The sequence below is a fragment of the Vigna angularis genome, chromosome 3 (assembly GCF_016808095.1).
Source record: "Vigna angularis cultivar LongXiaoDou No.4 chromosome 3, ASM1680809v1, whole genome shotgun sequence".
Taxonomy (NCBI): Eukaryota; Viridiplantae; Streptophyta; class Magnoliopsida; order Fabales; family Fabaceae; genus Vigna; species Vigna angularis.
This window is the reverse complement of record NC_068972.1, coordinates 33792709-33817407: the sequence shown is the minus strand read 5'-3', so window position 1 is coordinate 33817407 and position 24699 is coordinate 33792709. Positions and strand designations below refer to the sequence as shown.

General features: G+C 32.4%; 1 protein-coding gene across 1 annotated transcript; it reads right to left on the bottom strand.

Annotated features, from left to right (window-relative positions):
• Window positions 1-21100: 21100 nt before the first annotated feature.
• LOC108324911 (28 kDa ribonucleoprotein, chloroplastic) lies at window positions 21101-23609 on the bottom strand. Its single transcript, XM_017557859.2, has 4 exons — window positions 23122-23609; window positions 22577-22678; window positions 22191-22463; window positions 21101-21427 (listed from the first exon to the last, which is right to left on the bottom strand). The coding sequence occupies exons 1-4, from the start codon at window positions 23530-23532 to the stop codon at window positions 21368-21370; spliced, it is 846 nt and encodes a 281-aa protein (XP_017413348.1). The 5' UTR covers window positions 23533-23609; the 3' UTR covers window positions 21101-21367.
• Window positions 23610-24699: the final 1090 nt, after the last annotated feature.

Here is a 24699-nt window from a genome sequence, read left to right as displayed (position 1 = left end):
GAACTTCCTCAGATTTCAGTGTATTCTTAAATTCGCAAAGTTATTTTCTAAAGTGTTTGACAAAGGTATATATAGCCTACTGGTCCGAAAATGAAAAGACGCATTACAACTGCCAGTGATAATCGATTATTGTAAGTGATAATCGATTATATGCGAGACTTGGAATAGTTAGGATATTTAACTCTTCGACCATTCGGCTCTAGTTCTTCACCTTCTACGGCTCGGTTAAACCTATTATCATCTTCTATCGTTCGACTCGGTTCCTCACAGCTTTGAAGCGTTCGGTGCTAACTGCTCGGTCTCGGTTATGCTTTCCAACTCTTAACATTTTCTTCTACAGTGTTATTTGGACACAATTTCGTTCGGCTTGTGTTAGACACCGTTCGGTCTTCAACTACTATGCGCCATTCAGCCTTTTAGCAGTGTTCAGCCTTCAACTGTGTTCAACACCATTCGGTCCTCAACTTATGTTCGGCCAGTGTTAGTGACCGTTCGGTATTCAATTGAGTTTCACCAATGTTCAACTATGTTCGGTCTTGAACTGTGTTCGGCCAGTGTTCATCCTGTGTGTAGCCGTTCGGTCTGCATATGCATTCGGTCGTTGACTGATAGTGGCCGTTCGATCTCAGTCATGCTTCTGCTCAATTGCCAGGTTCAATTCTTTCTATCCACTTCACCTTCCAACTGCTCGGTCTCCTTCATGCCTTCTATCGTTCAGTTTTGGTCATGCCTTCTACCATTCGGTCTTAATGTCTTCTCTTATGCAGAAATGCTTTTAAACTCATACAACAAAAGTCTTCTTATTCTTCACTTTGTAACATCATCAAACTTATTAACTTCAAAACACCAATGTTCCTCATTGGTAACAAGCGATCCAGTTATGTGTAGAGCCTTCTCGTTATCACTCAAAGGAGAAGCATTAGAATGGTACAACACACTTCCCCCAAACACAGTGGATTGCTTTGCCATTGTGGACGATTTTTTTGGGAAACAATATGCATCCAACCAAGTGTAGGAGTTAACACTGCGAAATTGGTAAATACTAAACATGAGGAGGAGGAAACTTTGAAGGCCTTTATGAAAAAGGTATAATGAAAAAGTTATAAAGAGGTTAATCACACTTTTATCATCAACAATTTGCCTTCATGCTTAAGACTAGGATATTTTGCTGAAAAATTATATGCGCGACCACCAAACACTATGGATGAACTTCAGGAAAGGGTTGCTAAGTTTATTTATATTGAGGACATGAGGAGCTCAAGGAAAAAACAGCAGCAGGAAGCTTCTGCAGGCGGAAATAGAAGGGACGACATACAATCGTTTGGCGACAACGACAAAGGTGGAGATCCTAGACCAAAGGACTTCCCTTGAACGCTTAAATTTGATCATTACACAGCTGTTAATGCACCTAGGGCAAAAATCCTTGAGGAAGCCCTTAGTGCTGAACTTCTTTCGGTAAAAAAGCTTCATTTACCTAAAAATGATGAACTTCTCACACCAAGAGCGGAGGGGGGGGGGGGGGGGGGGGGGGGGGTTTAATTGGTGAAGTGTAAAAAACAAAAGCTTTTAAAATCTTTTCCATAAAAAATGATGTCTTTATACTTTCCTTGAATTGCAAGATAAAATATTTTAAATGCAGCGGAAACTTAATCGAATAAGTACAGAAAGTAATCGATTGATAAAACAGAACACTGCGTTTCTATACTGGTTCAACCAACCTGCCTACATCCAGTGTCCTTCCAACCATAGGAAGCAAATGCACTATAATGATCAAGGTTTTTACAACAAGGTTTCTACAAAAGACCTCACGTCAAAAATGTAAAACACCTCTCTAACCCTCTAATCGAAATATAGGCAATACACAACAAGACCAGCAACAAGAATCCCCTCTCCTACCGTCTAACCCCTTTGAGGCACTCTCAAAGTCAAGAACACACACGTTCTTCTTCCTGTAGTCACAATAGGAAACTCAAACCAATCTTCAAGAGATTGCAGAATCTGATCACGCAGTAACACCCAAATGTGTAGATTTGATCAGTCTTTGTAACACAACACTCTTGCTCTTCAAGAAATCACAAGTTGTTGATCACCACGGTCAATCTTGTTTCTTGGAGCTTTTCCTCTCTTCATGTAAGATCACAGCTTTTTGTAAATGATATGAAATTGTTAGAATCACAAAAAGTCCTCTCTTTTTTTTACATAATTCAAATCTGTGTCAACGTATAGTACAACACATATCAGACACATTTTAATAGATTGAGCTACTAACGTAATCGAATATAACAATCAGTTATAACAGAATTAGCAGCAGTCAAACAAATAATTGAATGTACAATTAATGCAATCGACTATCATTTAATGCTTGGTCAACATATTTAAAAATATGACCGTTATATTAGTTATGACAAGCATTTAACAGATTTTCAAAACATCAACTAACTTATTCGAATACAGAGTGCATGCATTCGATTAAGTGATATCTTTTTGCATAGTTTTGAAAACTTTTCTCTTTGAAAAAAAACTCACAGCATACTTCAAAAGAGTTTGTGCAAACACACAAGTTTTAATCGATTCACCCCATAATGTAATCGACTTAAAATTGTTGTTTTGCCACACATTTAAATTTCAATCATAGTGCTTGTAATTTTCCTTTTCCAAAAACATGTCATGTATACACATATAAAATCACATATTTCACACAGTGATATGCAATGAACAACTCAAACATAACTCAAACATGTTCTCATATATGCTTTAACAGATTTAACACATTAAGGAAAAACATAAAACATGTAAACATAGAACATGTAACACAAAATACACATGTGTTATTAATTATGTGTTGTCATCATCAAAAACTCAGATATCACTAAGATTGTGGATTACACTAAACTTGTGCTTTCCTGTCAACAATCTCAACAACCATCAAAACTTGGGACATACTACTAAAGAGTGTGTAACACTCTAAGATAAAATTGAAACACTTATTCGTGCGGGTCATCTCCATGAGTACGTGGAGGAGGAACGACCGTAGATAAGAAGCCCATAAAAAAGAAGGTCTCCACGGAAAAGTACCGAATGACCGTATAGAAAAGAAGAACGAAGACATAGGCGAAGTCGCAGCCGCAGTCGTAGCCTTGACCGCTCAGTTCGGGGGCATATCATCTAGAAAATATAATAAAAAGTCCTTCCTCACACTTGGAATGCAACTTATCTTATGTTTACTTTAGTTGAACTTTGATGTCATGTTTTGTCTCGAATAAATTCTTTTGACAAGAATTATGTGCTTACATTTTTTGTGTGAATAGACCCAGACAATTTCAATTCAATCACAGGTTGCATGGCGATATTAAAAAACCCAGGGAACGCTCTCCGAGAACCCCTGGTCCTAAACCGAGCGGTGAGGAACATTTTTCGTGAACTCTCACTATCGTCCACAAAACCTAGGAAACACTCTCCAAGAACCCCTAGTCCTAAATCGAGCGGTGAAGAACGTTCTCTGTGAACTCTTACTCTCGTCCACAAAACCCAGGGAACGTTCTCCGAGAACCTTGGTCCTAAACCGAGTGGTGAGAAACGTTCTCCGTGAACTCTCATTCTCGTAAAAAAACCTAGGGAACACTCTCCGAGAACCCTTGTCCTAAACCGAGCGATAAGGAACGTTCTTGTGAATTCTCACTCTCGTCCATAAAACCCAAGGAACGCTCTCCGAGAACCCCTGATCCTAAACTGAGCGGTGAGGAACATTCTCCGTGAACTCTCACTCTCGTCCACAAAACTCAGGGAATGCTCTCCGAGAATCCCTAGTTTTAAACCGAGCGGTGAGGAACGTTCTCCGTGAACTCTCACTCTCGTCCACAAAATCGAGGGAACGCTGTTCGAGAACCCCTGATACTAAACTGAGGTGATAAAAGTTCTCGGCTAACTGTCAGTCTCGTTTAGAAAACCTAGGGAATGTTATCCAAAAACTCCTGGTCCAGCTCGAGGTGATAAAAGTTCTCAGTGAACTTTCACTCTCGTATACAAAACCCAGGGAACGTTATCCGAAAAACTCCTGGTTCAAACCGAGGTGATAAAAGTTCTCAGCAAACTGTCACTCTCGTTCACTAGGAAGTTCTCAGTAACTCCTAGCGGGAAAAATCGAGCGGTGAAGGAAGTCCCCGATGGACTATCACTCTCATTCGCTAGGAAGTTCTCCGTTGCAGTTAATAGGATTTTATATATACGAGCCATTCGGCCATCTTTTAGGAAACCGCTCAATGAGAAACGTTCTCTGTGAACTCTCACACGAGTTTCTTCGACCTAGGGAACGTTCTAAGCGAACTCCTAGAGTCTGCCTCTTGGTGTAGAGAGAAATGAAGGCTTAAGGCGCATCGAACACAGTCTCCCTCAATACCTTATCAGAAGTCCTATAATTAACTATGGTTAACTCGAACTTAGGGGCATATGTATTGTATATGGGATAGACCGAACGGTCAACATCCATGACTGTTCGGTCTATTACTCTTGTCAATAGTCAAAGCAGATCAAATGTTGGGCCGACACATAATTCATGGTCATTCGGCCTTACTAAGACAAACACTTGAGTTATTGGGCCAAATCCAGCAGGATATATAGGGCCAATGATATAATTCAGCAGGTAATAAAATAATACCAAAATGATTAAAGGATATTGCTTAACGATGTTAATGATATCCGATTAAAGATATTGATAAGTTGTTTATGAGCAACCGACTGGAGATAAGGTAGGTTTGTTTTTATTTGATCTATGAAACACTTATAAATATAATGACAAGGCAAAAAGCAAGGTACGTTCGACTAAATCTAAAATACTCAATTGTGATAAACAATTCACTAAAATACGCCTAACTTGAGTGTCAGAGTGTCTTTTGTAGGTACTTCCCCCGATCAAGAATGCAAACGAGCGGAATAGGAGACTCAAATAAAGATTACGTCAGAAAGGTACATCTCTTAACCCTACACATACCCAGAAACAATATTATTTTTCGAAATGTTATATATTATTGTAGTTCATTACATTAATGATATATAGGTGGATAAAATGTTATCAAAAGACGAGTTTTAAATAGTAAAGTGAAAAAAATATTTTATTCTATTGCATGCCAAATTGTGTAAGTTTAAAGTATCCTACCAATTATAGGGGTATAAACTGTTTTATCTTATGAAATAAGTTGGAAAAATGTACTAAGAGACATTAAATTCATAATGGTAATATTCTTTGTCTTCATAAAAATTAAGATGAAGTTATTGTATAATCATTAAAAAAAACCATATACTTCTTTATCGATCTTAATTAAAATTAGGCTTAATAGGTTATTTCGTCCCCAAGTTAAGAGCTGAATTTCCGTTTAGTACCCGGTTTTAAAAATGCTTATATTTCATCCCAAAGTAGTATAAATTGTATCAATTAGGTCCCTTCCGTTAAATTCACATAAACGGAGTTAACTCTAGGTGACGATTCTGCACTTTTTCTTCTCTCTCCTCTGGATTTCCTGCAATATTCCATCTTTTTCTCTCTCTCTTCTTCTTCACTTTTTCTGTACTCCTCTACACTCACAAACCCATCTCCATTTGCCGCTCCATCCGCCTCCAGGCCCATAACCCACCTCCCTTCCTGCCCCCCATCCTTCACAGAGAACCCCTCTTTGACCAGATGATCGCCAACATCTACCAGCCCAGCCAAGGCATCTGCGTCCACGTCGACCTCCTCCGCTTCGACGACGGCATCGCCATCCTCTCCCTCGAGTCAGATTGCGTCATTCACTTCACCAACGCCTCCCTCTCCCTCTCCGTTCTTCTCACCCCTGGCTCATTCATTCTCATGTCTAGAGAAGCACTCTACCATTGGAAAGACGAAATTTTGTTTTTAAAAGATAATAAAACTTTATTTTTAACTTATTCTTTTAAATAATATGAGTTTTTTTTATAAATATATTTAAATATTATAATTATATATTTAATAATTATAGTAATAAATATTATAATAACTAGATATGTATATTTAATTATTATAATAATTAATTATAATTTAAGATATGTATATTTAATAATTATAATTATAATTATATAATTAATAATAATAATAATATCCCCCAAAACTCATACTAATTTTCTCCCACACATAAATCCTTCCCATTTTGGCTTTCCGTCACACGTGTCGGCCACCCATCACCCTAATCTCCCTCCACCTCTCGCTATATATATCCCCATAACAAACCTCTGCCTAAACTTTCAATTCCTTCACACAAACACAACCTCAGCATTTTAAGATTTCTCCTTAGTTTCTCCTTATCCAATGACTAACGCACAAGGCAGCTCCATGTTGGTGGAGCCAAACACACACAAGGTTACACAGACCCAAATTTGGAGCCTTGTTGCACTCTGAACCCAACAACATCGATGCCGATAACTTCTAATATAACCACTACAACAACGCCAGCCACATGAACTACACCGATAACAGCAATGATGTCTCTCCCTACTCCATGTCCCCATTGAACTACCCAAACCATTCTTCATCTCCTCTCAACAAGTCTCCATGGGTTTTACCCGCCTCACCCGCGATAAACCCCTTCCACCACCACCAAGACCACCTCCCCGGCAACAGCCTCATCGGATCCCTCGTTCGTTAAGAGGGTCACATATATTCCTTGGCCGTTTCTAGAGACTTGTTATACACCGGCTCCGAAAGCAAGAATATAAGAGTCTGGAAGCATCTCAAGGACTACACCGACTTCAAATCAAGTAGTGGATTGGTTAAAACCATAATAATCGCCGTCGGAAAAATCTTCACCGGTCACCAAGATGGTAAGATCAGAGTGTGGAAGGTTTCCTCCAAGAATCGAAGCAAGCATAAACGCATCGGGAGCTTGCCAACGTTCAAAGATTACATGAAGTGTTCCATGAAGCCCAAGAATTACGTGGAGGTTCGCCGAAACCAGAACCGGAACGCAGTGATGGTGGGAGAGATGAAGGTGATTGTTGGTGTGAATCAGAGAGGGTTGGAGATGGGTTTGTGAGTGCAGAGGAGTACAGAAAAAGTGAGGAAGAAGATAGAGAGAAAAAGCTGGAATATTGCAGGAAATCCAGAGGAGAGAGAAGAAAAAATGCAGATTCGTCACCTGGAGTTAACTCCGTTTATGTGAATTTAACGGAAGGGACCTAATTGATACAATTTATACTACTTTAAGATGAAATAGAAGCATTTTTAAAACCGGGTACTAAACGGAAATTCAGGTCTTAATTTAGGGACGAAATAACCTATTAAGCCTTAAAATTATTTAATTAAGCTTAGACTATTTTATAAAAAATAAAATAAACTTAGGTTCCTAGAAGAAAAGCAAGAAGTAGTGGGGTTTGGTTTTCAGAAACTTAATCTTATAGGTAACTTATTATTCTATATTTTCCTTGCCTTTTCTGTTCATAGGGTAAATTGTCTAATGATGTGTATTTAATGTGTCTAATGGACACCGTTTACATACTAAAGCATCAACATCTGCTTGTGGATTAACTGTGAGTACAATTCGTATCGATTATCTATATAGTTTGTCTTTTATTGTTTTATTGGGTGTACTTTAAATTTTCTTCAATTATTGTGTTTGTTCTTGCATGTGTTCATAAAGAAAGTTTATAAAGATCATATTCATTTTCTCACAATCTATTTGTCATTCCTTATGTATTATTTTGTGTTCACTATATTGTTTAATGTTAAATGTTTTTGTTCTAAGTTTTTTTTATACTCCAAATGTTAGCATTGAAGATTCAATTACGATTTATTTAATGGTTGATCCCTGACCAAGATCAATTCCCTTTGTATCTCCATTTTGTTATAAAGAAAATTATTACGGAGAAGTTTAAGAAGGTGTTCAACATAATCACAATTGAGAATCGAAATAATAATCGTGGTGCATCATGATGCTTGTTTCGTTGAAAGAATATGCTTTTATATGCCCCTTTCTAATATAATGATACATATGGAGAGTCACTAGTTCTAAGAATTCAAGTAGAGAAAACTCAATCTTTAATACTTTTGTCTCTTTTAGAAAAAGTTGTTTACAAGGTTGTTACTGAAGAATTTGTTTTTGGGTTAGGGTTGAATTTAAAGAAGCTCTTTATGACAATTTCTATCTATAGTAAGTTGATGTTTAAGAAAAAAACTATTTAGAATTTGTGTGACTTAGAAATTATGGTTGAAGGAAGATTTCGATGAAATTATTTAAATTTGTATGGAACTAAAATATATGGGCATAAAGATGGATAATGAGGATCTCATAGTAATTTTTTTTTTTGCAAAGTCTCCTTGTTTGTTTGCGAAATTTGTTAATTTCTTAAGCATAGATACATATTTCACACTTTGAAACAGGTGAAGTTGCCTCTGTGATAAAGAATTTTGACATAGAACTCTTGGGAATGATGATAAAGTTGGTTTGTCTAGATTTATAGTGACTATTGTTGCCAAGGATTATAAGAATAAGAAGAGAAGGAAAGGAAAATGTTAAGACAAAGACAATGTAAAGCATGTCTAGATACCTTAGATTATCCCTCAATGGAAAGTTTTGATAATTACAAAATATGAATGAGTTACTTTAGAGCACTTCTAAGAACAATGAGTGAAACTTGATAACTTAATGAAACAATAATTGAGAATTGATTTGTCAAGTTTACTCCTAACACGTTTTATCATATTAAGTTTACAAACCTTAAATTTGAGTTATGGATCATTATGTATTTTACAACCAACTTATTTAATTACAAATCCAAATTGAAATATAGTTTTTGATAAAGATTGATCAAATTCCTATAGATATGACACTTGATAGTACAAATGAACCAAAACATTTGCTAGTGCAATTGCTCAAAGGTCATCAAGGAATAATTTGATATGATAATAAATTAAGAAGTGTAAAGAAAATACATTTAAACATAATCAATGATATATTTTGTTGCATGTTTATATATATACAACCAAAATATTCAATATGAAAGTTCAACCTTATGTCTATTATAGGATAAGTATTATTTATGAGCATGTGATACTTAAATGGATGATGATAGTTGTGATTGTTGTGATTGTTACTATACATCCCTTCACTAAGAGAGGTTAAAGGATTATAATAGTCTTTTATTCTTTATAAGACCCCATTATGCTTGGTCCTATTTTTTACCCATGCTTATTAATGAGTTAAGCAAACATACCTCTTATTTAAATTATTTCCCATTTCTTTTTTATAATTTTCTTTCTCTAAGTTTATTACCATATCCCTTAAGCTCATACCTTCATGGTCTTTGGTACCTCTCCCGCTTCCATGCGCACTAGAATAATGAGTATTATCACTCATTCTTTTATCAATAGAAAATTTTCTCAAACTTCGAATTGTTTTAACAAAAAATGGAGTGACAAAATTTTGAAGTGTACATATACATGTATCCTTATTAAATGAGTGTCTCTAAAATGCTTAGGTGTAAAACTTAGTTTTCAATGAATTGGCTTCTAACAAAAAGGAAAAAATTTAAAAGACAAATAAATTAAAACTTGACAAAATTCCAAAGTAGATGATTTTCTAATGCGAAAGACTAAATGACTTTGTAAGCTCCTTAGCACACTTTTGAAAATCTAAACACTTAAGTAAGCTAGATGCCTTTCTAAAGTGAAAGTCTAAGGGACATTTAGCCTCTTAACCTTTTTTTTATAAGTCTAACTATTTTACCATTACATTTTTCACTTTAGAAGATGACAAAAAACTAAAGATTTTCCAAGATACCTAAATAAAAAAAAATAGAAGTTGTAATAGAATTTTGTTTTTGCAAACTACAAGCTAAAAACCCAAATATAATCAAGATTTAGAAACAAAATTTATATGCTAAGAGAGGGAAATTTTTGTCACAAATTCGTCTCCAAAAATGTGCCTATGTATTTGTTTTTGCAATTTCTTTATAAAATTGTTTGACTATAAGTCTTTATGTTTCTCTTAAGTGTTTGTGCTCTTTTCGGTGTCTTATCATGTCTTTTGAGGAGAGCTAAGCTTTTCTCTTTTCTTATCATCTCATCTTGTTGAAGCTTTAGCTCATGGACTTTTCAAACGACTAACCAAAAGATTTCAATTCATTCAAAATTGTTTGAAAGCGGTTGAACATAGCTAGAATGCTTTAATTGTCCAGCATGGTGAATAGCTCATATTGTTTGGTGAGTAGACTGAGCTTGTTTCTTTTGACTTCACTAGAACCTTCATAGGTAATCACCAACTTGTCTCACATTTTCTTGGCATCTTTCAAGCGTGTACCTTTCTATACTCTTCTTTAGAAAGAGCACACATTAGAGAGTTTCTAACTTTAAAGTTAAGAAGGTACCTTTGTTTTTGGTCATCTAACCATAGGCTTCTTACCATGGACTCTCCTTCTCCATCTAGGGGTAATAATTTCCATTTTCAACAACATTTCATATGTCAATGTGGTAGGATTCAAAAAACGATATCACTATTTGTTTTCAATAATCAAACTTTTCCTCCTTGAATAGAGGAGGGAGATTGATGACAAATCCTTCGTTTTCCATTGTGTTCAGGATCTTTCCTCTAGTCCAGTTATGAACTAACTCCAATAGGTTAGCTTTGATACTAACTGAAATAACAAGTAAACTTTAGAAAGGGCGGTTTGAATAGAATTTGAAAACCTTTTCACAATTAGTGGTAGACGTTGTTTTCAGGGGTTAGACGGTCTTTAGACAGTGTTGAATACTTAAGGATTTTTTAAAACGTTTAGAAACACAACAAAAGGAAGCAGAGATGAAAGCTCATTTTTATACTGATTCACTCAACTTTAGCCTCGTCCATCTCTCCTTAAAGCACTCTTAAAGGGTTCCATTAACTGTAATAAGTTACAATGAGTTTCACCACTCCTAGTTTTACAGTAACCCAATTGGCTAAACATGTGTAACTCCCCCTAAGTTAAACAAACCAAGGGTTTTAAATCACTCTTGATTATCCAAAAACAACAAAGTGTTTTTGAAATAATACAGATGAAAAACTCTTATAGAGAGCATATTTTTCAATACAAAGTAGATATGAAAAGACTTGTTACAAAGAGATTTTCTCAAAGCTAGACGACACACTATCAAAGACAGAGAATTTTGGTAGTGTAAGAATATGTGTAATTAATTCGTTCTTTCTTGTTGATAAAATTATTGTTATTCTCTTCTTCATGTGGTCTTCTATTTATAAGAAACTTCAAAAAGATCAGTTACTTTGGAGCATTAACTTCGGTAAATTTGTTGTAGCCTTTTGTACGTTGTCATATGCTATTGTGCTTTTGTAGAGATAAACTATGTTGTGTTTGGATTAAGCAGACATAAAGCATTGAAGAAACATTCAAAGAATGTCTTTGTATTTCTCAACGTTCTTCTGAATTAGCATAAAAACTTTTGAATAAAGCACTTTGACCTAGAAAGGATATGCACAAATAAGAGAAACTGCACAAATAAAGAGAAACTACACAACAAACAACATGTTTTATTCCTACATTGCATTTATAACTGTATTAGAGTATTTAACTTAGTCCATACATTACAGTGTTTATGATAGTGTTTTCTCTTTATCTTTTAGGACAATGAATTGTGTTTGAGATATTTTTTTGTAGATTTTGAGTAGTGAAATTTTGAATTTCTTATAGAATCTGATTTTCTCAATTGATTTCAACTTTTCTATAGTCATTTTGAACTTGCTTGAATAGTTTTTTTTGCTCGATTCTTACTCGATTTTATAGATTTGTACATTTCTCAATTTAGTAATGAATTAATTGCTTTCTTAGTGATATTTAGGTATTGATATATGAGATTTTGTTGTTTTTAGTCTTAGTCTAGTTTTAATCTTTCTTATACTATTTAGAATGTGTTTATATAGTTTCATGATATTTCCATTTTTTATTTTAGTTTACTTCATAGTTTTAACTTGTTTGGCCTAGTTTAACTTGTTATTTTAGGTGCTAGGTAGTCAAATTTTAAGTCTTATGTAGTTTTTTTTCTTTTGAGTTCATTTTTGTTATTATTTTTCTATTTAAAACTTAGATTGTTCTTTTGCAATTTCTTTGATTATAATACTGCAACTTATAATTTTTAGCTATATTAAGAATGTTTATGTAGGTTTTGAGTAGTGAAGTTTTGAGCTTCTTGTAGAATTCAAATTTTTTGCTGATTTGTACTTTTCTTTAGTCATGTTAAACTTTCTTAAATAGTTTTTTCTTAGTTTTTACTCATTTTTACAGATTTTCATATTTCTCATTTTAGTAGTGAACTAGTTGCTTTCTTAGTCCATTTTTAGGTATTGATATATCAAATTTTGTTGTTTTTGTTGTTGTTGACTCTTAGTATAGTGTTTACTTTTCTTATACCATTTAGAATGTGTTTATATAGTTGTATGAATTTTCCATTTATTAGTTTAGTACAGTTCTTAGTTTTAGCTTGTTAGGTCTAGTCTAGTTTGCTATTTTAGGTCTTAGATAATCAAGTTTGAGTCTTATGCAGATTTTTGCTCGAGTCGAGCACTGTTATTTAGAATCTTTTCAAAATTGTGAATGGTAGTTAGCATGACATGATTGAGTGAAACAGGATTGTTCCTAAACACTTGAGTGATTTGAGTGCAGACACTACATCTTGTGAGGTTGAGGTTGACTGCTACTTTTCCATATGTTTGCTTTGCTGATTTTGATTAGATTAAGTTGTTATAATACTTGCTGCAATTGCTGTAGCTTGAGTTTGAAGTTAGGAATTCTTTTGTGCAGTTCTGATTTAGTAAATAACTAAGAATTGATGTGTTTTGGCAAGTTTGAGTTAGCTGAAATAGAATTTAGAAGTTTCCTAATGTGTCTTTAGTCTTTTTCTTTGTAGATTGAGTGTTTCTTGTTCTTTTTCTTTCTAGTTTGTCCTTGCCCAGGAGGGCAGTTGTCTAAATGTGGGGGTGTGATAACTCCCTAGTTTTGCACTTTTAATTGTGTTCAGAAGTCTATGATAGCATATTTTTGTCTTTAATTAAGTAGCATTAGGCTAGTTTTAGGTTTTTCTATTAATTCTTTAGTTTTATAGAATTTTAGCTAAAAATAGATTTTTAGATGTAATTTTTAGTCTTTGTTAATAATTAGGAGATTAGTATTTTTCTGAAGTTCTTTCAATAAAAATGTTTTTTTTAATTAGGTTTTAATCTCATAATTTTTCTTCTTATTTGCATTTTAACCCTTTAATTCAATTTTTTTTTGGATTTGATTGGGTTTGGAAAGCCGGTAGGAACCTTTGACTGTTTTAGCCTAAAATAGATTGAGCCAGTGTTGATGCCAGTAATTGGACCACTGAAATTGCATTTGGGCCGCTAATGGAGATGCAACATTGGACGTTACTGCCACAATTGGTTTCTGCTAGGATTGCACCTGTTACTGGATTATTGGGCCTTTGATTGGCTGCTAAGGCACAAGAATTTGGCTACTGAAAGTTAACAGGGTCGTTGATGGACTGAAGCTCAGTTAATCAAAACGCTACATGGGCTAGCTCCAAATTAAATGAAATGGTGTGTTTTATTGCTGTGAAATATTTGCTGCTTTGGGGGTCTTGGCTCGAAGAACTCATTTGGGTGAAAAGCTAATTCTCGAGCATTTGGAAAGAAGAAACACCCAAGTTAGGGCTTCGAGTGAGACAGCTGAAGAGAGGAGCACGTCCTGCCAGAGAAGACGACACCAAGCACAAGTGACCGTAGGAGCTGTCCGGAGAAGATGACCGAAGCTGACTGGCACTGCCATGTGGAAAGGATCAAATAGTTGGAAGAGAGCAAGGAGGTAGAATAAAGGAGGACCGTCTGATGAGGTGAAGCTCGAAGCGTCGCATGCAAGTTTCTTTCTTTCCTTTTCCCCCTTTCTTTTCTCTTTTCTTTTCAGAGCCTATAAATAGGGGTATCCCTACAATGTACAGAGACATACTTTCAGATACACTTTCACCCTACAGTTTAAAATTTTTAGTTTAAGGTTTATTCGCTTTTGTAGAGTAGAGATTTTATTACTGGATTTCGCGTAAGAATTCACGAGAGTGAAAGAAGTGAGCTTCCTTTGTGGTTTCTGGTATGTTTGTAATGTAGTTTTTTTATTCTAATAAATTTGCTTTTGGTTTTTGTTTCAATTTCTACTTTTTTATTTTTTTCAATTTTGTTCTTATTCAGTTCATGATTTTCATAAGTGTTTTTGTTTTGAAAATTGATTTGGACTCTCGAACTCTGCATTTCTATGATTCCTTTTGGAATTAAATGACTCTACAGTGAGCATTCATTTTCCAGATGTCTTCTCGAGTTAGACACGAGTCCCGGATTATTTCAGTTCTTTTCTTTTTAAAGTGTATATCAGATTTAGATTTGCATTGATAGAGAATGAGTGGAAATTACCATTGCAAGTTCTGAAATATGAACTATAAGACCTTGTGATGGGTTTACTTTAGTCAGAATGTCTTTCTGAGTGTAATTAATACTTTATCCTCGATCATATGCACATTTAAATTATGTTCTATGCTTTCTTGAATTTGGTTGTGAATTTTAGATTGATGAATAGGTAAATGAATATTGGTTGGACAAATGAGTGGAAAGAGTCAAATTATGTTATGAAATATGAACTAGAATACCCTAAGGTGGGATTCACATAACAGGATGTCTTCCTGATAACTCTAAGCACTCTTTTATTCACTCTAATGTACATTTACCTATGAAATCAATTCTGCTTTTGAGATTGTTATCTTGCTTTTGATTAGTTAGAATTTAGGTACTGATTTTACTTTGTTTCAATTGTAAATTTTGTTCTTGATTGATTTCTGGTGATATATAGATTAGGATAGAATTAGATGAAGTTTTGTTTTGATTTTTAATGTTTTCCTATACTTGATTGGTTGTTTTACAGTTTCTGATTTGATATGGTTTGTTTCAGCATTTAGATTTTAGATGTTACTTTTAATTCTCGTGCACATATTGCTTTTATGAATTGGCATTTAGTTTTATGTACTTTTAGGGACTTTTATGAGTTGATAGAGGATATAGTTATTGTTAGGAGTTTATTTCAGTTGAAAGTAGTTTAGGTTCCTTTATTTTCTTAGCATTCATAGATTAGTTTAGCTACTGTTAGGTTTAATCTTTTTAGTGTAGGTTTTATTTCTTTACATTTTATTTCCTTATTTTTATTTTATACAGTTTACAAATTTTATTTTTAATTCTTTCTTTTTCATTTCATTATTTTTTATCTCCCCACCTTGTCTTTTAGTTAGTAAATAGAAAATAAAAACAAGAATTAACCAAACACTTTGAGCTTAATTGTACCGAGTCCGAGAATTGATGCCTAGGTTATCCCTATACTTCATTAGTGAAGAAACTTAATTTGTTCTGATTTTGCGCGACCTAAATTCAGTTTAACAACAATACTTTCTTCTTTCCTCTAATAGAAAGAAAACACGAGAGCATGCTTAATAGTGCAATACAAACCAACCCAACGAATACCTCTACCTTGAACCAATTAATCTAAACTAATACCTCTACCTTAAACTAATTAATCTAAACAATTGAATACCTCTCCTTTGAACTAATCCAATTAAGGTTCATGTTGGTTTGGATTTAATATTTATTAAGATACATCTTATTCAACCCAAACTATGATTTATTGTATTGTCATTATTGACAAGACTAATGATGATGGTCACAATTGAAGAAAGTATGGGTAGGAACATATAAAGGGAAGTGGCTTCTCTCAAAGTTATTGGAAATGCACAAAAAAAAAAATAGCACAATCATCAACATAAGACCACCAAAGGCTCCCTAACATCAATTGAGAATTCAGATGATCTAAAAGAAGAGACGAGTTTTCACTAACTTTATAAACCTTAAGACTAATGGATCTAGAATCTAGTGAGGCTGAACATGACTTTAGAATCTAGTGAGGCTGAACTTCGGTCTGAAACAAGTGATAGTGAGGATTTGGTTGATCATGAAACCAACTTTATACACCTTACAATTTAAAATTATGTTACCTATTTCTTTATTTCTACATTGCACTAAACATATATATTTCAATACAATAAATTTCCCTAGTGCAAGGGTCACATTTCCAATACAATGAATAAAGAATAATTTACTCAGGAGTGAAAACTATGTTGGAAGTTTGTGTTTGGTGTCAACAGCTGCTTCAGCCAATATTTTGTACCCACTCCTACAAAATGCACCAATTTCATTGATTCAACGAACTATAGAAAGGTGGTAATGTATGACTAGGGTTCAAATGTTGACCTTTTCAAATATAGAAAGTGTAAAAAATACTAATGGCAACGATGACGAAGATTAAGAGACTATGCGATGGCGACGACTACACTAACAGAGGAAGACCACAGACAATAAGAAATGACGACAACAACTAGATGATGGATGACGATTTCACGACCCAAACAAATGGAGTGTTAATGAATGTAATGAGAAATTAAACATATTGCATTGGTTATAGAGTGATATATAGTATATGTTTCTAAACTACTTTTTATACCTTTTCTAGCTACAACCGTTATAAAACAATTTTGGGTTAAATATGTTTTTAGTCCCTAAACTATCAAGCGATTTTGGGTTTCGTCCCTCTTCGAAAGCTTTGTTCATTTTTGTCCTCTTAGTTTTGAAACTCTTATTTTTAGTCCTTAAAATTGAACGACGTTAACTTTTCTTTTATGTGGAAAACGTCAAACCACCTATGATGCCAGCTTTCTTTGCCATGTTTCTCTCTTTTACTACTCTTCAACGGAGTAGCGTCCACCGCCTTCAATAAAGTTTCCACTGTCGTCCGCAACCACCACCACATCGGCTTTCAATGTCGTTGCCTGAAGCAGCCTCGTGTCGGTAGAAGAAATCCATTTCAGCCAGACAACACCATCATCACCACTGACATTGCTCTCCTTGGCACAAGCCAACCAAACTGAGGTCTTTCTTCAAATTCCCAAATTGCAAATGATTAAAAGCTGCAGATTGCAACAAGAATCCGTTTACTCTTTATCAATGTACAAAACTCACTATACACTGGGTGATGATGAGGAAACTTAAATAAAAAAACAATACCCCTCAATGTCTGCATTTAACCCCTCGTGCCCTCAAAAAATGAAGGGTTTGATTACAGTCTCATGTTCTTCTCACCAGAAGCAATTTGCTTCATTAAAAAAGGGTCAACAAAATGAACATTTTTGAATCAAAGACACAAAATAAAACAAAAAATCATATTATAATACACGAATTCCCTGCTTTGTGTAACCACTGACCTAGTGTCTAATCCAATTAGTCATAAATTGAACCACAGGAGGTTGAAAGGCGTCGCTTGGGACGTGAAGAAGGAGCTCTGGGTGGTCTTTGCGGCGGCATTGACGGTGAGGAATGGCTCGTGCAGGAGGATGTTCGCGCTTTGAACTTGCGGTGACTTAGGGGTTGCTTACGCGATCTGATGATGGAGGCTGTAGAGGCTCGCAATGGCGGCGAATGGTTGCTCATGCTGGTGGTCTGATGTGAGCTTGAAGGATTCGTGGTGTTGATGGCAGCTTTTCGGTAGTGGCAACCTTGCGGCAGCGCGACATGGTTGACGATAGAGGAGGATTAGGGTTTTTGTTTGGAGGAGATAAGTTATGGGTTGGTGACATTTAAAAAAAAAGCAACGTGGCATACACATACAAGGGAAGCTGGCATCACACGTGAGCTCGCCGTTTGCCACATCAAAGAAAACTTAACGTCATTCAATTTTAAGGACTAAAAATAAAAGTTTTAAAACTAAGAGGACGAAAATGAACAAACCTTTCAAACAAGGACGAAATCCAAAATCGATTGATAGTTTAGGGACTAAAAACATATTTAATACAAAAAATTTCAATATTATGAAAATATTATGACATCATTTTCTATACTGAGTTGGAGCTAAGACTAGTATATGAGATATCACATTGTTTACAAATTGTCACCGTTTTTCTTAATATATATGATAAATTTAAACATGTACAATAGGTATAGAAAGTATATTACACTAGTGCTTATTGAATTTTTTTATTTAAATTAGTTTTTAGGAAATCTTTTCGTTATTAAAAGTATCTATGAGTTTTAGTTATTATTTAAATTTAGAAAATTAAGATTGAGATATTATAAATATTTGATGTTATAAAGTTTTCAATACAACATATCTCTCAAGTCCCCATATTTCATAACTCTTAAAAAATCCCAACACTACTTGAGTTGTTTTCTTCTTATTTTTCGACACACATCCTTTTTCTTTTGAGTGTTTCACCCTGTACCACCAACCCTTTTATCCTGCATCTCCAAATTTTAAGAAAATACCAATTTTGTCCCCAATTAAAATACATTTAATTTGTAGAAAATTAAAAAGAATCTGGTAAAAAATTCTTAAATAGTCTTAGTGTTTGATCCTACACCTAAACTTTTAAAAAAATTCAATTTTTAACTTTAATAATTTATTTTTAATTTTTTTCTCCTGCATCCCTTTAACACTACACTCCTTTAACAAATTTAAAAGTTTATGAATTTCAAAATCTCATTCATAATTTTTTTTAAAAATTTTATTTTTAGATTTAAAATTTAATAATAATATAATTTAATTTAAAATTGTAATATTATTTCATATATTTTTTTATCTTAATAATTATTAAAATATAATTTCTATTATTATAATAGTTATATTAAACAAATAAAAATAATTTAAATAAAAGTAGTAATATTGAAAAAAAAAGATAAAAAATAATATAAAATCTGATTTAATAAATTTAAATATATTAAATTATTTTAAATATTAATAAAGTTAAATAATTATTAAAATTTAAATAAATAAAAAATGATAATATCCAAATCCGTTGAAATATATGTTAATTTAGATAGTTAAACAACTTGTTTTCAAATTTTGTTTTTTATTTAAAATTAATAATTATTTAAATTTATTTAATATTTAAATATAATTAAATATATTTAAATATATTTAAATTTATTGATTTAAAATTATTTTTTTTTTTGTTTTTTTTCACTTTTATTTTAATTTTAATGTATTTAATAAAAATATTCTAAAAATATAAATCATAATTTAATAATTATTAAAATATAAAAATACTATAAAAATATTAAAATTTTAAATTAAATTAAATAGTTCTTAAAGTTTAAATAAAATACAATATTTTAAAAGATAACTTATTGATATCCGATAAATAAATATTTTTAGCCTCGGTCTTAAAGTTTCTTTTATTATTAATACTTTTATTTTAATTATTTTAATTTTAACTTTTTAATAAAAGTACTCTAAAAATATAAATTATATTTTAATAATAATTAAAATATAAAAATACAACAAAATAATATTAAATTTTTAAGTTAAATTAAATAATTATTAAAATTTACATAAAAAAACAATATTTTAAAGATATTGATATCCGAAAAAGAAATATTTTTAACTCGGATTTTGATATCCGAACGTTTTTCAAAATTTATTTTCTATTTAAATTTAATAATTGTTTAATATAATTTAGTATTTTAAATAAATTAATATATTGAAATATATAAATCAAATCTTATATTAAAATTATTTTTTATCATTACTATTTTTATTTTAATTATTTTCATTTTATTTTTTTACATATCTATTATTATAATATAATTATATTTTAATTATTATTAAAATATTAAAGTATATTAAATAATATTAGAATTTTAATTAAATTGAATAATTATAAAATTTTAAATAAAAAATTAGAAAAATATGTTTGACCGATTTGGATATCCGATTAACCAAGTTTTTTTTAAATTTTGTTTTTATTTAAATTTTAATAATTATATAATTTAATTTAATATTTTAATATATTCAAATATATTAAATCAGATTTTATAGTACTATTTTTTGAATTTTTTTTCTATTTTTATTTTTATTTTTTAATTTAATATAATTATTATAATAATAAAATTTATATTTTAATAATTATTAAGATAAAAATGTATATCAAATAATATTAAAATTTTAAATTAAATTATATTTTTATTAAATTTGAAATCTAAAAATAAAATTTAAAAAAATTATGAATGGAGTTTTAAAATCCACATATTTTAAAATTGGTTAAAAGAGTGCAGTGTTAAAATGTACTTTAATAAGAATGAGAGAAAATTAAAAAAAAATATTTTTTTTTAAAGTTAAAAGTTGAATTTTTTCAGAAAGTTGGAGGTGGAGAGTGTTTAAGAATCTTTAATTAGATTCCTTCTAATTTTCTATGTATTTTTAATTATGGGTGAAATTGACATTTCTTAAAGTTTGGAGGTGGAGAGTGAAAAGGTTGGAGGTGAAGAGTGAAACACCTCTTCTTTTTTATGTCTATATGGGTCTAGAGGCCCAAAGTCGGTCTAAATTGGAGCAGGATGATGTCTAAAAATATTCAAAAAGAATTCCAAACAAATGTGTGCACCTCTACCAGACTATGAAAAGGAAGAAAAGAATTTTCTAATATTTTAATTTCCAAAGTAGCAGAATGTTCTTCCATAAAGTGTTATCTTCTTATATCATCTTATCCATGAACTTTGAACTTTGTGGTTGAATAGTTTATCATGGTGTTCTTCGGTAGCTAGTTACTAGAGGATCTCAGCATGGACATTATCTTGTTGATTCAAGTATTTTGGAGTTTATTTTTATCGTTGCATGAAGTCTCAAAGTCCTTAGATTTAGAGTATCTTTTCTCAATCTTAAAAAGGGCAATGGCATTTCTCACCCTTTTCTCGAAACCAGATGGTAGTAATTGATTCACTATCATTATTCAAATCTTATAAATCATGTTCTAAACTTCTTTTGTCTCAAATAGAAGCAAAAGGAGAACATATTTATTTCAACAAAAATTTCATTAAATAAAGATTTCATGCCCATCATCATATTAGTAACATATAAATGAATCCAAATGTTAACTTAAAAAGTCTCATTCAAATAAAATGTGGCATACAGGGAATGAAGCAAGAAAAATGGTTTCAGCATAACTGTAGATTTTTCAGAATTTTAAAGTAACTCATTTGTAATGTTTTGCAGCAATGAATAGGTATTTTTAAAGTTTGTCATTTCATTGGCCAATGTTAGTAGTATCAGCAAAAAAAATGTTAAAAACAAATATGACAGCATTGGGGTCAGCAGATCTATTGAAAATGGGAGTAAATAATTTATACAATACACCAAGAAATGAAAAGGAATTCATCATCAGATTGCAGCAGTTAAGTGCATCAGGGTTGGTATACCAGCATCTCCTTCTCTTTTTTCTATGGCACCATTGTTGAACATTTCTCATCTCATACTTCCCAACTTTCTATTAGCCTTGTGCACGTTTTCCTTGAGCCAAACTCACACGCATAGCCCTTCCTTCTAGTTCCTGATATATATCAATAACCAAAATAACATTCGTTTTTTGCATCTTATGCACCAAGTTCAAGTTTACATGAGCAAATAAATTTGCACTATGTGTCAATCACAAACCAACCTTCACAATGAGTTTGATAACTTTAATAATGATAATCTTAAAAACCATACTAATGATGGTTTGTGATTGAACGAATGACATTGGAAAACTGTTTTACTGGTTTTACAGTGAGTGCATGACCACATAACTTAAAAGTACACCCTCTCAAAATGCTTTCTGTTACTGAAAAGAATAAGCATTAAAATGTCTTTTGTGTTGGCAATGTATGCTTTTCACAACTACCACTATCATTATAGTTCCAACAAACAGCAAAACTTATATAGATTTTAGATGGTTCTGATACTATCTTTAACTCAATCTTAAATGAAGTTCGTATCTATTTACATACGATAAACTTGTTTGTTTTTAATCGACATGAGCTTTCTAACACTTTTATTATGCTCTAAAACAAATCTTATATAGATTTTGGATGGTTTTAATGCTATCTTTAACTCAATCTTAAATGAAGTTTGTATCTATTACATACGATAAACTTGTTTGTTTTTAGTCGACGTGGGATTTCTTAACACTTCTCTATTATCTCTAATTACAAGGCAAAGTTTCAACTCATAGTTCTAAAATCACCTAAAGTTTTGTATATAGAAAAGCCATAAAATAGTTCTCAGTTTAGAAAAGCACAACCAGTACAAGAGTGAAGAGTTGGGGAGTAAAATACCACATCATTCAAGGCTTCGAGAGCAGATTCCATCTCTGCTTTTGTCGAAAAGCAAACAAAGCCATAGCCACGTGACCTTCCAGTTTCTCCATCATATAAGACCCTAGCTCCAACCACCGTTCCATATTCTTGAAAGGCTTGTGTCAAAATCTCATTAGTTACTGACCATGACAGATTCCCAACAAAGAGTTTATGCTCAGTTTCAGGGTACAAGGGTTCTTTTGCTTTTGGTTTGTTAGAGAAGTTCACCCTCAGGGTTCTGCCCATGAATTCCTGTGAAGTTACATTCACAAAATTCAGCATGCAAAAGGGTATCATCAGAACAAACCAATTGAACATAGCATGTGAGCTAATGCTGGAGAGAGGAAAGTCACTGTAATCCTTACTTTTCCGTCAAGATTTTCTATCACTGTATTACAGTCTTCAATGCAACTCATTGTCACAAATGCAAAGCCTCTACTTTTTCCAGTGTCCCTGTCGTAAAGAACCTAAACATATATGTATATAAATAAATCATCAACTTTACTGAATCGTTAAATGCAAGTTGGATCAATGAGTTGCAAGTTTGAGAGATGTATGCTAGCATAGAATTGTGCTCTATGAAGTGACAACATGCAACACAATCAATTGAACGCTGCCACATGTTCATAAATCAGTGGATACAATACAACTTCAAACCAGGAAGAATTTAAATAAAAGAAATCTATAAATTTACTCCCAGTATACTACAATCTTATAGATCTCATGCATCCAATTTCAAGCTGCATAATTTGCTCAAGTAGATAAAGTTCTAAGAGTATATAGTTTATGCCCTCTTTACTCTATCTTTCAACCATAAATTGTGTGAATTTGTTGAGTTATACCATAGACTGTGTTAAACTTTTTACCTTGACAATTTATAGATGTTAAAGTCAATGAATTGCATAAATACCTCAATTAGTTCAGCGCTACCATAATCCTGAATTAGCCCTGCAAGTATGGCACTATCAACACTATAAGGCAAATTCCCAAAATAAAGCTTAGTGCTAGCAAAGGATTCATCTGAGTCTTGTTCTGCCACCACTTCCCCTTCATTATCCTCCACTTTCTCTTCTTCAACGAAACCAGCATCATCCGCAGAAACCAGCTCTTCTTGTGCAACAGCAGCAGAAATTCTAGGGCCCCACAACCTATGCGACATGGTACCTCCGATGGACAAAGGTTCCACCAAGTGTGACATGCGGTTTGACGGCATTGCTGTCATAAGGGGATCCATCATGGAGCAGTGCTTGGAACGAAGACATTTGATGTTGCTAATGGAAGAAGAAAACAACGAAGCTATGCCTGCAGCAGTGGCAGCCATTTTGTGACCGATGAAACACAAAAATCTTACGTTAAAAGATGATCAGTGTTTATGACATGATGAGAGAGAGAAAAGGCTTGTTCTTATGCTTGCGTGGCATGATTGTGTCCACTGTCTATTGTTGTTGGTAAGAATGGATATGTCAAGATAAGATGACTTCAAGTCCATAGCATATGCCCAGATGTATAAGATCAAATGTGTATAACTTTTCGCTATATTTCTCTCATTTTAACTGCAATATTTTGATTCTGTGTAATCATCGGATAAATATATGACAGATAAAAAGCTTCGATGATGTTGGGTATCGAAAATTATAAATAAGTTATATAGTTAGTTTATTAGTTTTAAGGTTCGTGTGAGAATTTTCTCAATCAATATGCTTCAAAATTAAATATTAAATTGTTTTTACTTCATCAGATTTATTAATAATTATTTTTATTTCATAAAACATTTTAATCCAGATACTTATCCAATCCAATAGACATGATGACAAATTCATATAAGGTTGATAAAATTCGTGACAAATACTACACAAATATTTTTAATAAATATTTACAGTTAATAAGTATAGATATTTAATTATATTTTGTTAATGGGACCAATACGTTCATTTTCACTAGCGCGTAGCACATAATGTAGAGTGTGGTATAACCTTTATTGGTGTGTTGGCCTCTCTTTATATAGTCGTTTAAATATAATATTTGCAACTCTAAATCAACTAACATTTGATTATGAACAATACGCATTATCAAACAATTATCTTCATCTTTTTGAGATAAGATGTTTTATATGAAAACTTTCAATATAATCTTAAAAATGTTCCAATTAAGGTTCAAGTAATTCCAATTGGGAAAATTTTAATTAAAATATTGAATTTAATCTCAAAAACAAGCAAGAAAGCTAATATTAAATGTTTTAAATGTAAATATAAATGTGATCATCAATCTTAAAACTATTTCTTCCGTCGCAACGATTGCAAAATGGGTTTAAGAAAAAGATTTTGGGAGTCGCCACCATAATTTATTATAGAAAAACTATGAAAAACTATAAAATAACACATGGTACGAAAACTGGATTTTGGGTTCAGGGTTAGGCATTGTGTTTGCCTAAAAGCAGCACCTTTAATTAACTATACAAAGTTGACGTAGTTTTTCAAATTATTTATTT